Raw genomic sequence first — 13,873 nt, forward strand, 5'->3', positions numbered from 1 at the left:
GGTAACTTGGTGTGAGCTGGGTGGAACACAAAAACAAAATCACAAACATTTGTTGGTTCAGCTTATGCAACAAAGAATGTCCATAGTCGCCTCACAGTTCACCGTTCCATGTTAACCCATTTGCCACACCACGCTTCCTCCACAAATTTCTGCCTGTTCACTGAAAGGCGAGTCGCAAATCGTGATTTAACCCAAGACCATCGTCTCCTTTGCTGAAGGACGGCCGCCTGCATGTGGGCGACAGCATACTCTACATAAATGAGAAACCGGTGATGAGCAGAATGTTCAAGGACGTGCTTCGTGTTTATCGGCGTGCCTCAACAGGAGCGGAGGCCGGCCTAGCCGCTGTGTGCAGTTCTCCCTTGCACCCAATCCGACTAATCGTCTCACGATTGGTGAAGCAATGCAGCAGTTCCTCGCCGCCAACGTCGACACCCTCAACGACTGTGCCTCAAAGCTGCGTTCTGCTTGAAGCCGCAAAACTGGTGGCTGATGTGAGGGAGGGGAGGGTAGGAGCATTTACATGTCTTACTTCTATACGATGAGTAGCTGTGCATTTTGCGCCCTTTTATGCCTACCTAACCCAAGGCACACTGACGTTCGTGGAGTGGATGTGGCAGTTGGTGAGACGACTGACAAGTTGATGAATGCATTGGCAACTTTTCACTGTTACATTTCAGAAGAGTCAGTCTGTTGCAATGGCTACACCTCCTACGACTGGTGCGGATGCAATCCACCTCCACGAAGGTAACGTGGCGTTAATTGTCAACCAACACAGTAGATCCATGCGTACACTTCGATGTCGCAAGTGGCGTGAGTGCAGCAGTCCTGTTCTGGTATGTTGGAAAACGCGGGCAATGCTGTAGCAGCTCGTGGCATTCCGAGATTCAGCAGTTAACGCATTTATGGTGTGGCCGCAGTTGGCTAAAGAGACCTCATGCTTCTCCATGCGTGATCTTTCATTTGAGGATTAGCGTTGCTGAATGAGGTGTTTGAAAAGCTAGTCCTTTGTTTGGTAAAAGCCATTGCCAGTTGCAAGATGTGCATGTTATCATTTTTGATTCCAGCTGGTGCTGATGTACATGTCTTCGTCAAATATATCGGTGTGTTGTTCAGATCCCATTCTGGTTCCTTTTATCACCCACATATCAAAGTACAAATAGGATACAGTGCTGCCTTTTCGTTACTTGTATAAAGAATTGACGGGTGTTTTGGCTTATTCAAGCGCAATTCTAGTTCCACTATTCATTTTGCTTCTTCAGTTCTAAGCTTTTGCTTTTGAGAAAATTTGCAAGGTGGACTCGTAGTTGCTGAGAAGCATCACTCCCCTTCTTTGTGTTGACACGCAAAACATCACAATCAACTCAAAATGTGCAAATGCTTACAAACTATGTTCTGATCTAAACCCTGCTGTGCAACTAAATCGTTCACCACTTTACTATAGTGAGTGTGATTAAGATGGTGGGACAATGGTTTGGTACGAAGAAGGTGGATGTGAACTGCATGGCATGGAGAATACATTTGCGCATTCAGATGGGAAATAGGAGGCACGCATCAAAGTTTCGGACTGTGGCTTGCTTGCGTAATTAATTCAACTAAATTAGTAGGTGTGTGTATGTGTGTGTGTGAGTGACAGCTCCAACCAGTGCCGGTGGAGGTAGGATGTCGTGCATATCGACGATCACAACCCATGGCTTGATGACTTCCGTCTGGTCGCGCAGCAAACGAGCTATTACGCTTAGACTCAAAGTAATGAGAGAACTTTAAGTCTAAGAAGGAATCGGGTGAACCAGTCTGTCGATGCAGTCCACTCAGGCTTACATGCCACTTACCACGACTTTTGATTGCACATGCCGTGTGATCCTAGTTACAGCCTAGTTACTAGGAGACTGCGACATGGTTAGTGATGCGTTATGATGTGTGCACAAGCGGCATTTGGAGACCGCCTTTGGTGTCCTTGGTAGATGTTAAAGAAAAGGTGACTGAAAGCCGCTCACTTTCTTCCGCCACATAACTGGTGACACGCTTTTAGGAAGGTGTGAGTCTAGACGTGTTCTTTTGCTGCAAGTTACAGAAGCAGTGATCTAAGTGGAACAAAAGATTGTAAGGTTATGCGGCTGCAATTTCTGATAATCTTTTAATTGAGTAGAAGGATTTTGATGTTTGTATGTTCACCAATCTCATTGTAATTTGCAGCATGTAACCTTACATGTCAACTTCTAAAAAGGACCTTAGAAGGCAAATGAGTCTCTCTTAATGGAAGTCAGTCAGTAACGTTACTTGGGAGGGTGTGCTGCTGATCCAAACGAATGTCGTGTTGCAATTTGTGTGATAGTTGGCCTCTTCTAAGAGGCAAATTTTAAAACGGGTTCAAATTACGATATTGCATTTGACAAACCCTGCAGATGGCAACGCTTCCTCATCTTTTTTTGTAGGTACTTTGCCCCTTATTGACCTAAGCAGGACACCTGATGGTAAGCGGATTTTTAAGACATTTCTCCACTTCCATGGCCTTGTGTTCAAGCATGTTAGCATCGAAACGATTTCATATGCAGCTTCCTTAATGTTCGGACTATTTTGGAGTTCCATTAGCGTTTCGTGAGTTTTTACCATCCCAAAACTTTACTAACCAAAAGCTTTTAACTCAACAATACAGATTTTTGCGTTTTATTGCAGAGACACCTAACCCAGGTAAGCCCATTTTGAAGGGGTGAGGTCAAATAGGCAGTCGATGGAGTGATATCGCAATCGCGTCCGTGAATGTATTGTTTCCTTAAATATCTTAGTTTCTACTACTTCTCTGTTAATGAGATGGCACCTTCGGGTCATTTATACGTATCTCCGTATCCGTTTGCTCCTCATATTCCAGGCAGACGTAAAACGTAAGCAGCAGCCTGCATATTCTGTATTTTCTATTGACCTGCTAAAAAATTAGGAAATTTCCCATCTTCATGAACTGATTTCATAAGCGTTTTAGTGGGACATGTTCCGTTCATCTTTATCAGCCTGTTAATTTCCATCCGCATTTGATAACTGCCCTCGAGGCACACTTAAGTGCTGACATTCAAGGCAGCAATGCCTAAGCGCCAGAACCCATGCCCTCGATCACACTATTTCTAAGAATGTTTCTAAAATATATCCAAAGAATTTTTAAAGATAGCTCTTCTTGCTTTCAACAAAATCTGGTTTTTAATCAATTTGTGGTATAAACTTTGTCCATTTTATCTATCATCCATGACCATTCAGGGATCGATGAAGTGCACAAAAACTTCAGACATTTGGTCTGCGGTACTTAAGGTTAAAAAATGATCACCCTTCTTGCTTTATGCTTATCAAGTTTTGCTTCAACCAGGGCCACCGTTCTTGCCGCACAAAACATCTGTGCAAATCACTTTGTAATCCGGAGTCCTGCTGGTCTCACTTCACTGTTGAGTCACATAGGCGCCATTATGCTTGGTATTTTACGCAGTGCTTTAGTGGAACCAGCAGACAGTAGTGAGTGTTAAATACATGTGGCGTTTCGGGCACAGCATTAATTTACCGTTCCCTATACCTTAATTGAAACAGGCTCCCTGTAATAATGTCCAGTAAATGATGCAACTTTAGCTCACTTAAAAAACTTTACTTAAAACTAAAAACAAAATGTTTTTGTAGCCAGCTATTTATTCTACACCGACAGGGCAAAGTGCGCTTCATGTGGAATTTCTACTAATTGTAGTAAATTTGAGCGATCAAATCGAGGGAGGAATCGTAATTGAAGAAGCCATCTCCGGTATGTGGAAATGTATTTGGCTTTGACGAGTTCTTTAGTCTGTTCTTTGGGTTAATTCGTTTCCTCACTTTTCAAGTAGATGATGCTTTAGAAGATGTTGCGATCTTGGACTCACCCCAACTAAGTACGCCAAATGCTTTTGTTATCGAATGCTGCTGTTGATTAACCCACGGCAAAAATTGTTTGCCCACACCGAGATCAGATTGGGTGGGTTACTGGCTTGCGTAAAGAAGTAAAAGAAGTGCTTTGACTTCCCCAATTGACCTTTCTTGCCTGAATACACTAATTCGCTTGTGATACCAATGAATTGACGTTTCACAGAATTTCACCATGTTATTATTCTTCTGACGCGATCAACACAAAAATCCCAAATCTTATGGATCCGAACTAATTTATTAATTTTTCTATACCGTGTACAACTCTTTTTTTATCGAATTCTCACAATTAATTTTGTCTCTTATTGGCATTTTTGCTTGGAATTAGGAGAAGATCCCGAAATGGCCATTCAGGATGCAACCTCAATTTCCGGTGGGCCATACATAAAAGCGGTTGCATTGTACATCGCCCTATGGCAGTGAAATCTATCTTTTTTAAGCTATAATTATCATGGCTGCAAATAATGAAACAAAGGCTTTAAACAAACGTTTCCTTGCGCGTGTACTGAAGGGCATGCTATGAGGAAACTACGCTCGAAACGCCAGTAAGGGTAGATTTGTGCGTGAAGCTTCCTCTTGAGCCTATTTATTTCAGAAGAGGGATGTAAATTTGCAAAATCATTTAGATAATACAATCCATAAACCCACAAATCTCCTCATTTACATTTAGATGTTGATGAAAGATATGTGTGTAAAATATCAACACTGCCCACAGCTGTTTCCGCAAGTGGATTCTACCAAGCTTATGCAACCGAGAGCATTGCCATCGAGCCAGGTAGTTCAAAATGCCCATTTCTTTTTCAACATCATTCCATTTGTTACGAGCTAAGTGATAATTTTTCTGTTTCTTTAAGGCAGAACTTCTCCAAATCATTTGTTAAACCAAGAAGAAAAAGTTTTACTGAAAAATCGATGGCGGAGTACCTTAAACGAAGATGCAGAAATAGTTGTAAGTTTATCTGTCATCCTCTCTCTGCCATTGCTAAAGCAATCCTTTAACTAGTAATATTACTTCTATGGGTTTGAATATGAATGCATAAACATGTCTCACTCACTGGGAAGTAATTGCGTATCCGCATATTATTCCTCGAAAATCGAAACATGTTTCTGTCAAACAATTAGCAAGTCGCGCGACACAAAGGTGAAAACATTGCTTTACTAAATGACTTAAGCTATACTGACCTTGTCATGTTGGAAAAAGGCAGCGGATCAAGAGCTTCCATTATGTCAATTAGAACTGTTACAGGAATGGTATTTATGAAAATATCAGCCATAAATGCCCAAGTTAGGATTTAAATCTCTTCGGAATAGAGTAATGTACTTTCTCTTTCATCACAGATTCAGGAGGCCTTCTTTGTGTATATGCTATGGTTAGTTTTCATCGGAAAAGCGAATATCAAGGCTTAACAAATATAAATTGGCATTCGCAAAATCTTTCTTCGCTTGTCCTTGGCGCTGCGTAAGGTAGTTTTTCCATAAAGGTTGTGTGACTGGCCAAAAAATCATCCAATTTCTCTTAATAAAATTAGCTGTTTATGCGTTGCCATGGAAGTCCTAAAAATATAGGATGGTTTTTTTCACTATAGAACTGAAATGCAATATTTATTGCATACATGAACTAATCGGTTGGAATTATCTAAACGACATAAGAAACGCAGACTGCTGGTATGGGAAAATGAATTAATATAGAACGTAATGAGTTGTACAATATGGAATCGTAGTTCTGAACTGCCAATATCAGCCATTTTTCAGTGACATTTAGCCCCCACTGTAATTGGCGAGCTGTAATTAGTAGTATTTCCTTCGCTCCACTGGAATTCCAAATCAGAACTGCCTTGATGCTCTTCAACAGAGTCAATAAGTGCTTCTTAAAACAACATCTCTGCCTATCTTTTAACTTTCCAATCGCTAATCTGCAGAAGAATCATTCATCATTTTAAGGGAAGGACCAATGTAAGCATATATTTATCGAGAAGATTCCTTGCAAAGTATTCAAGAAGAGCCCAGGAAGAATTTTGCCAGAGAAAAATGCGCGCATACATGGTCTAGCCACACACATAGATAGGGGTTTAACGAATTTTGTATACCAAATACTAGCATAGCATACCGGCGGGCTAAGTGCTACTTGTAGATTTGTCTTGACTGTGTCAATGAAGGATTGATTCATGGTTACTCTGCAGAGCCATAGGGTGACTAGAAGATGCAATTGTTTGGAGATCTGTTGGTACAACACTATCACGAGTAAAGACAAAAACCAATTATTATGCCACCAGCCTTCAGGATAATCTCATTTACTCCACTTTAATGGTAGGCGTGCAGTATCAAATGCTATCCCTTCATTGTCAAGTGAGGAGTTACAGGGTTCTTAAGCACCCGAATATAGAAATTTTAAACCAAATAATAATACCCTGAACTATGATCTAGATTTGGGAGTACACTCTTCCATCAGCAAATGCTCCACTTGGAATATCCGTGGAGACACTGGCCAACATCGACTGAATGGGTCGTCAGACAGATTTCAGACACAGGCTCGTCGAAGTACAAAAGGACAGTGTGATCGCCTCACAGACTGAGTTAAAATCGATGGACGAAGTTCTAGAGGTAACCTGCCTATTTCGCTATTTTCTTGTAGATCTCCTTATCTCACCCGTAAAACCGGCAAAGCCTTTAGAGCACTTGTCCCCTCTTGGTCGGACTAATATGTTAGATTCAAGCAAAATATTGAGCAGGGAAGTATTTAGTAGAGGATATTAAAAATAAAGTTTAAACTAAAATCAAGATGACATCAGTAGTTTCATGCAAATGCGAATGATTACTGATATCCTTTTATACCTTCCTGCTTATGGAATAAATCGTACCGTAATAAAACTCCTTCTCACATTGCCACACAACACTTCGTCCCACCCAAACATTTAAAATTATTTTTCAATGTGAATGCAAAAGCCTGACTAATTTCTACTGATTTGTACCGGGGCTAGGCACAAACAGATCAGCGGCGTGACTGTAATGGGGAAGGACAGCACTTTTCTGACTGCCACACTGCAAAAGTCGCGAATCTCAGGATAACTTGTGAGCGGCCGATCACCGAACACCGCTTCCGGCCAGACACACTGCTCATCCACCTTCAGTGGGGATAAGATGTCCACCATCCCCTAGATGCCTAGCGCTGAGACCACACAAAGCGACACCGTCTCGATTGAGCTTGAACCTGACATTGAGAGAGGCGAGACCGTGTCGAGCTCTGGCAGTAAAATCTCTGATTTCAGACAGAAATTTGAAGCGTTCTCACGAAAAGTGGCTTTAACACCGCAGAAAATATTGGTAGAAGAGAAGGTCAATTGCCTTGTTATGTTCAAATAGAAATGCGCATGTCTTGAAGTAACTTTGATTATTGTTGATCAAAAAAATAATTCATGCATTTTATCTAATAAATGCTTCAGATATAGAGAGAGGGAAATAAACTTAGGAAATGATGCGACACAATGAGAATGTTTACTATTAGCATCACCCCATTTATGGATTCTGTACAGGTGTGGAAATATACTAATGTATTTTTACAATGCTTCAGGATTTTCGAGGTCCGGTTTCTAATTCATCTCAAGTTATTTGCTGTTAGTTGATCAATTCAACATGACCTTAAGAGTTACCTTCCAAAGATAATTATAATAAACATTTATAGTGTTTGCTGTACTTAATGGTAACTTGCGATAAACAGTGTTTTGTTAAGTGAAATGAATGTAGTAAGGTACAGAATTTCTCCACAAAGCCCACCTTTTTGACTACATATTATAAGTGTGATAGCAATTAACAGTTGCTTGACTATGCCACTAGTTGGAAGATATCAAAATTGGTCAGGGGAGTCTCGTGATGAGTCGCACGGCTCTTCGGACGCTTCGCCCAATCTGACGGATGACTCCATTGAAATCGTCATCAATAAGGCGAAGGGAGAATTAATTGGTAGGGTTGGTGAAATAAAGTGAATAACTATTTCACAAATAACTGACTGACACGTTATGTATCGATGCATCTTACTGATTGCGTTGGTAAACACTATAATTTTACACCAATACACCTGGGAACCTGAATATAAAAATTATTCTTTTTTATAAAGAAATAGGGCCAATTTTGGGAGCATATATGCATTTGGTGATCAGAATTTTTTCTGTCTTAATAACACAAAGTGAAGTGAAAGCCACAGGCTACAAACATTAAATATTTGCGACATTTTTGCATACCAGTGTAGTGCCATCAAGCAATGCCTAGGTACTACAATCGAGTAGGGGAAAATTGTAGAGCCACAGTCCTTACCACGCCAGATTTTGATTTGGTGTCCTTTAGTCAAAAAAAATATTTTGGTATTTTGTTATAGATTGAAAAAAAGATGATATTCCATGCTTGGTACCAATCACCGGCCTTTCTTGTAGGTCTCAACAAGCAGTTGAGTAGATATGGCAAGTAATAAGGAATGCCACAGTTAGAATGATCAAATTAAACGGCGCTTAACTTGTTGAAGAACACCTTTTACTGAAACTAAACTCAGGCTGGTGTCTGACTTTTTGTTTATGTAGGCATGACGCTGGGCCAGAAGGACAACACGGGTGACGGTTTCACAGTGACGGACATCACCCCTAATGGGGCACTGCGTCGCACGCTAAACTCCGTCATTGCCTACCGCAGGGTAAACTTCAAAGTAGGTGACGTGGTGACAGAACTCAACGGAAAACGTCTCCGTCATGTTACCCTATTTGGTGTCCAAAGCCTTCTCTGGAGCATGCTCTCCCTCGAAGGCAATATCAGGTGTGTGTGTGTGTGTGTGTATGATTGTATCAAGCCAACAGCCAAAGCGATTAGTTTAAGTTCCTGATAAGTATCGCTAAAGGTCATACTCCCGAATTTAAAAGGCTTAAAGCTATAACACACCAAAATTACCATTAATATATAATGCACATACACATTTTTGCTTTAAGTCATGCTGTCGCCCTTATCCCTCTAATGCCCGTCGATAACGAAGGAGCCTGGAAAAGTGGATTAAGGCCATTGCTATTTCAAAAACATTTCGCGTAAATTTTTGTGTAGATGATGTATTGTAAAATAAAGCATTCGATTTTCTGAATGCGAAAACGTGGTAGTTTACTTATGAAACACCTAGTAAATGCGCTGAACCGAAAAGATGTGAAAGACATATCTGTCTTTTATGGATGTTCACCTGCAACAATCCACCATTATTAAGCTATTAATACTGATCTCCCGCGCTCGCCAAACGTGATCTCTTTTTATCGTTGTAAGGATGGTCCGGATATATGAAGCTGTTTAGCGTTGTTAATCTATGAATATAAAGTCTTAAACTCATGTAATTTGTGAAGTATCCACCACTTTTGCCATTGCTTTCGCTTCACCATGATTCCCACTTTTCGCATTCCTTTACTCCCATGTGGCTCATCGAATTTGCACTTATGATACTTCTAAATCGCTGACCAAATACACAATCTTCATGCGAAACCCCTCACTGATGACCTAAAAGTAGATGTCTAAACTTGACTGAGAATTAGAGATCAGGCTATTAGTTGAAATCACGACGTCGTTATCGAAATCATTACCGGCCATACGGTGAAAACTATTCTCCGTACAGCCCTACTTTGACGTCTGGCCCTGTTCCCCCCAAGATGTTTGCATGCTGGTAAATATGCATTGTTTTGGAAGTATATGGGGCACTGCTAATTAGGTTACTTTTCGGGACGAGCCTGTTGTGGCCTTATGCATCTTGTTCGCATAGTCATGCCTCACCATTCATTGCTCACTTTTAAAGCTAAAGACTTTTAAATAAATTGACAAAGTAGGAATGGCACAAGTTGATATGATAATGCCTCAACAGTGGATATTCTATTCATTTTGTGAATTTTAAATTAATTCTTTTGTAAGTATTTCTGTCCATTAATCTGACAAGTCATAACTCCAGATTTCTCCACCCTGCCATAAAGTAAAAGGTAAAATAAAAACGAATCCTCCGAGATTTTTTAATGAATAATTTCTACTTGTCTGGTCTGTTTTATCGCTCCGTCTTTCAGCTCTATCTACTCGCTTTTCACCTATCTGTTAGTCCCTTGTGCATGATTTTCTGTGCAACCGAATCATAACGTTTATCAATGACCAGCTTCTCACTTGTTTTCCTAATAAATTAACTAAGTCTGATTTTTAAACTGATGCCATTTAAAAGCTGGGTCGTCGTCCCTATTCGTGTTTTTACCTGTGTGTGTCTATGTGTTTGTGAAGGGGAGCCATTTGTCAGATTCTACTGGTCGAAATTATGGCAACCAATACCAAAGGTAATGCAATCTAGCTCTCTTAATAATCTTCTCATTCAGGCAGCAACAATCAGGAAACGCCCCATCACGTAATGTTAATCATTTCGCATTCTGTGTCCTTACATCGCTGATACCACGTACGTTGAATTGATTGTCTACTGTCATGCCACTGTGATACAAAAATGATTGCAGATTCTTAATCTTTTGTACTTTATAATTAAGAAAGCTGCTATTTTGGAAGAATAATGCCACCTTACGATAATTTTGACAAATATGACTCCCAAATTAATCTTCACCTTGGATATAATTTGATAGAGGCGTCGGAGGCATTGTCCTTATATTACGGCATGCACTTTAGCAAGACTGAAGTGGCTATGTGCCCCCTAAGCCCTGGCTGCGCACGCTAAATCATCTGCGCTTCTCGTAAGTAGGTTCATTTCCTTAAATTTAATGAAAAACGAGGAAACCCACATTAACAATTTTTTGCACAAATTCCGATCATATAGCTGCATGTTGATTCAATTTCCTTCATAATGAAATCTGCAAATTTGTGCAGGTAGGCTATGCTTGGAACCAAGAAAATGAAAAACTGACTGCTTGATCGTTATTAATGAATGTATGCAATGGAGAAATCTCACTCGGCTGATTGCATACTTGATTAAGCCCCAGATTCTGACTCAGGAGCACATCCATGAAGTTTGCTACAATTAGCAATAAATGAACTATTCCACACGGCATAAGCAAAATGCCCTTTTTTAACTAATTTAATTTGGTTTTGTTCGCTTCAAGCCAAGCGATATCAAGCCTTGTGCACTTATTCAAAAATCTGTCTATCGAAATAATGACCGTCGTCTGATTCATGCGTCAATGCAAAGAGACGCCATGCCAATTCTTCATATCTATTAGCTGTCAGTGAATTCTTGGAATTATTTTACGTAAAACCCCAGGTCAAACTTTCGACTTAGAGCTGACAAAACAGTGGTGCGTGGCCAAAATTTCGTGCTCTGATTTTAAATTGTCTCAAGTGGATGTAATTTTCACCTTGCTTCTTGTGCACATGGTCTTCATCAGAGCTATACATAACTGCGTAGCTGGACATGACCTAGGGATTGTATACCTGTCTTGCATTCTTCACATCATTCATTATCTTTTTTAATGGTGATGCATGGTGAGACGTTCTTCACCATCATTAAAAAGGGATTTATTCCTCAAGTAATTGCACAACAAAAAATCAGTGGAATAAAAATGCCCTTAGAAGTAGTAAATTTAAAATCTTCGCCATCATCTTCATCTTTGGTGCTAAGCATGCTGACCTGTGCAAGCGGTGTGAGTAACTGAGAATGTGCCTTTCTGCGTAAAATGCTCATAGGGGTTAGCAGGCCTGGACGTGCACGCCACTTCAGGTCACGTATATTTCAGATGAGGGGAAGAAGAAACAGCTAGTTTTTTCATGAATTTGTCACAACCACTGTAAGAGTATGGAAGGTAGCTTTGAGTATTTATTTGACCTAGACGGTGACAGAAGTGTGAATGTCACGACTTGTCCCAGCCTTTTATCCTTTTATTAAATGACCCCTCATTCTTTAGTGCTTAATCGACGCCGACTTTTATTTATAAGTGTGTTATATAAAACCCACGAATTTCCTTCGTTTCAGTTTAAAATTCACGTCTAAGCTGCCAACTGAGCCAGAGCTCACGTTACCCACTGAGGGCCACGAGGAGCACCCCCTTGATAAGTCCCATGATCGAAATAGTGCCTCAAGTTCCAGTGTATCCTCCGCTTCCACCAATTCGAGGCTATCTAGCTCTGATCCCTTCCTTTTCGACAATGCAACACCCACGGCCGAAATGAGCGCAGTACAGTTCGCCGTCAGTCCAAAAGAGCACACACAGGTCCCACCGAAATCATCCAAACGGCCGAATGAGGTTGTGTCTGATAGCGACAACTCAGTCACTCAACCCACCAAATCCAATCCCGATCAGTGAGTTAATCAACACCCATTTTCGTACTTAATTTAAAAATAATTGAAATGACTAGTTGTTGGCAATCTTTTGAACTAACCGTTGATTGATTGGTGCAAAACGAATTCACTACGAGCAGTGAAAAGAAGACAATTTTTATTTGCCCCTCTTTAGAACTAAAAAATTAATTGTGCAAGATGGCTTTCGATTTTATAAGCCTAATATCATGGTCAATTAGTGTAAAAGGAATTCACCATAAAACTGCCTAGGCCAAAGTTTAATATCATCCCATTATCCCAAGGCAATTGCAGACACAGGCTCGTGACATTTGACGCAGTTGAGTTACTATGGTACTACTTTTGACGTGATTGCAATTTGTTTTAAGTTGTGATTACAGGCCCGAGAAAGGTCTTGGTAATGGAAATGGTGGTGCATTTTAGGGTGTGAAGACGATACAAGACATCCCATAAGCATTTCACCATGAGTGACTCAAATAGCTACACCCTGCCCTTGTTCGGTGATCTGAAATCCAACTAAACTATTTTACTACTATGAGTTTTTGTATCGCTTATGTACTAGGTAGGTGAGCAGGGTTTTCAGTCACTGCATTCTGCTTTCGTGGGAACTTCTCAATTTTGTGACTAATTCCATCTTAAGAATATTCAAGTCAAGCGTCAAGTATTCTTTTTAATTCAATGCAAATACTTTCATTTAGGAAGGTTTGTTTAACAATGTTGAACAATCGCTCCACTTTGAGTTATGCTTTCTTGAACAGTAGCAAAACCCCCAGAATTGCTACCGCTTATTGTTTTACTCAACATTTCTTTTTCGTGCAACCTAAAACACTTTCAAATTGCCATTGAAACGCTCTCACAAAACTGCTTTAAACATAGCGGAAACTCTTATGACCAATGGTAAGGTCGGTGACTGCTCTAATTGTACGTCTGTTGTTCTTGTGTGTCCTCCATCCCACCCAGCCCCCTCCTTTCTCTCCCCAATGCTTGCACATGCTCATTCATTTCAACAAGATTCTTCGTTCCCCATGATAACTCATTTCTTTTCGATTGCTAACTACGGCGGTCGGCTACTTTTCGTCCTTTGGACACTGATATAATAGTGTCTGTTGGTTTATTGGCCGGATGAACTTTGATTTAGGTGGCATGGCTTAGCAAACCTAGCTAAAGGATATGGCTTGGCTTCTGAGATCCAAATACTCTCGCCGACTTGCGGAATGCGTCAGAAAAAATGATTCTTCTATTATGCTAATCTGGGGTTTAAATTCTGTCTTGATTTGGGGGAAACGAAAGAATACACAAATGAACATCAGGTCGGAATATGTAATTTTTGTCGCGCATAAGGGTGCAACAAGATCGGAGGAAACTTTTCACAAACTGTTACTCCCAACGGTTTTATGGTTCCTTCTCAACCCAGCTAACATTGATGATGAGAAGGCAATGATGAACACTTTTTCTACATGCAGCAGTCTATACAAGGCAGTATAACTAACGATAATTGATGTATGACCAACCAAACTTCTTTGGACGCGATTTTCCGTATGTCCTGCCAACTAATCCACCTTGCTACAAAATTTGATTTTGCCACAGAAAACTGATGAGAATCACAACACATGCTAACAATTACCAACGGCACATTCATTAGCTCACCACTTTTCATGAAATTTC

The 13,873-nt window shown here is 40.4% G+C and overlaps 2 protein-coding genes across 2 annotated transcripts in view; both read left to right on the forward strand. All coding sequences in view use genetic code 11, as the record gives it.

Annotated features, from left to right (window-relative positions):
* Positions 1-272: 272 nt before the first annotated feature.
* On the forward strand, positions 273-6,426 carry EGR_04733 (hypothetical protein; the record flags this gene model as incomplete). Its single annotated transcript, XM_024493982.1, has 6 exons — positions 273-494; positions 681-836; positions 3,655-3,772; positions 4,598-4,702; positions 4,782-4,876; positions 6,352-6,426. The coding sequence occupies 6 exons, from the start codon at positions 273-275 to the stop codon at positions 6,424-6,426; spliced, it is 771 nt and encodes a 256-aa protein (XP_024351547.1).
* Positions 6,427-7,748: 1,322 nt separating this feature from the next.
* The window catches only part of EGR_04734 (Multiple PDZ domain protein), a gene marked incomplete at both ends in the record, with an annotated part of 34,876 nt that continues 28,751 nt past the window's right edge, over positions 7,749-13,873 (forward strand). Inside the window, 3 exons of the mRNA XM_024493983.1 lie at positions 7,749-7,884; positions 8,496-8,724; positions 11,885-12,211. Of these exons, the coding sequence (XP_024351548.1) occupies positions 7,749-7,884; positions 8,496-8,724; positions 11,885-12,211 (692 nt within the window). The remainder of the gene's footprint in view (positions 7,885-8,495; positions 8,725-11,884; positions 12,212-13,873) is intronic.

Source organism: Echinococcus granulosus, assembly GCF_000524195.1.
Source record: "Echinococcus granulosus chromosome Unknown EG_S00031, whole genome shotgun sequence".
NCBI lineage: Eukaryota > Metazoa > Platyhelminthes > Cestoda > Cyclophyllidea > Taeniidae > Echinococcus > Echinococcus granulosus.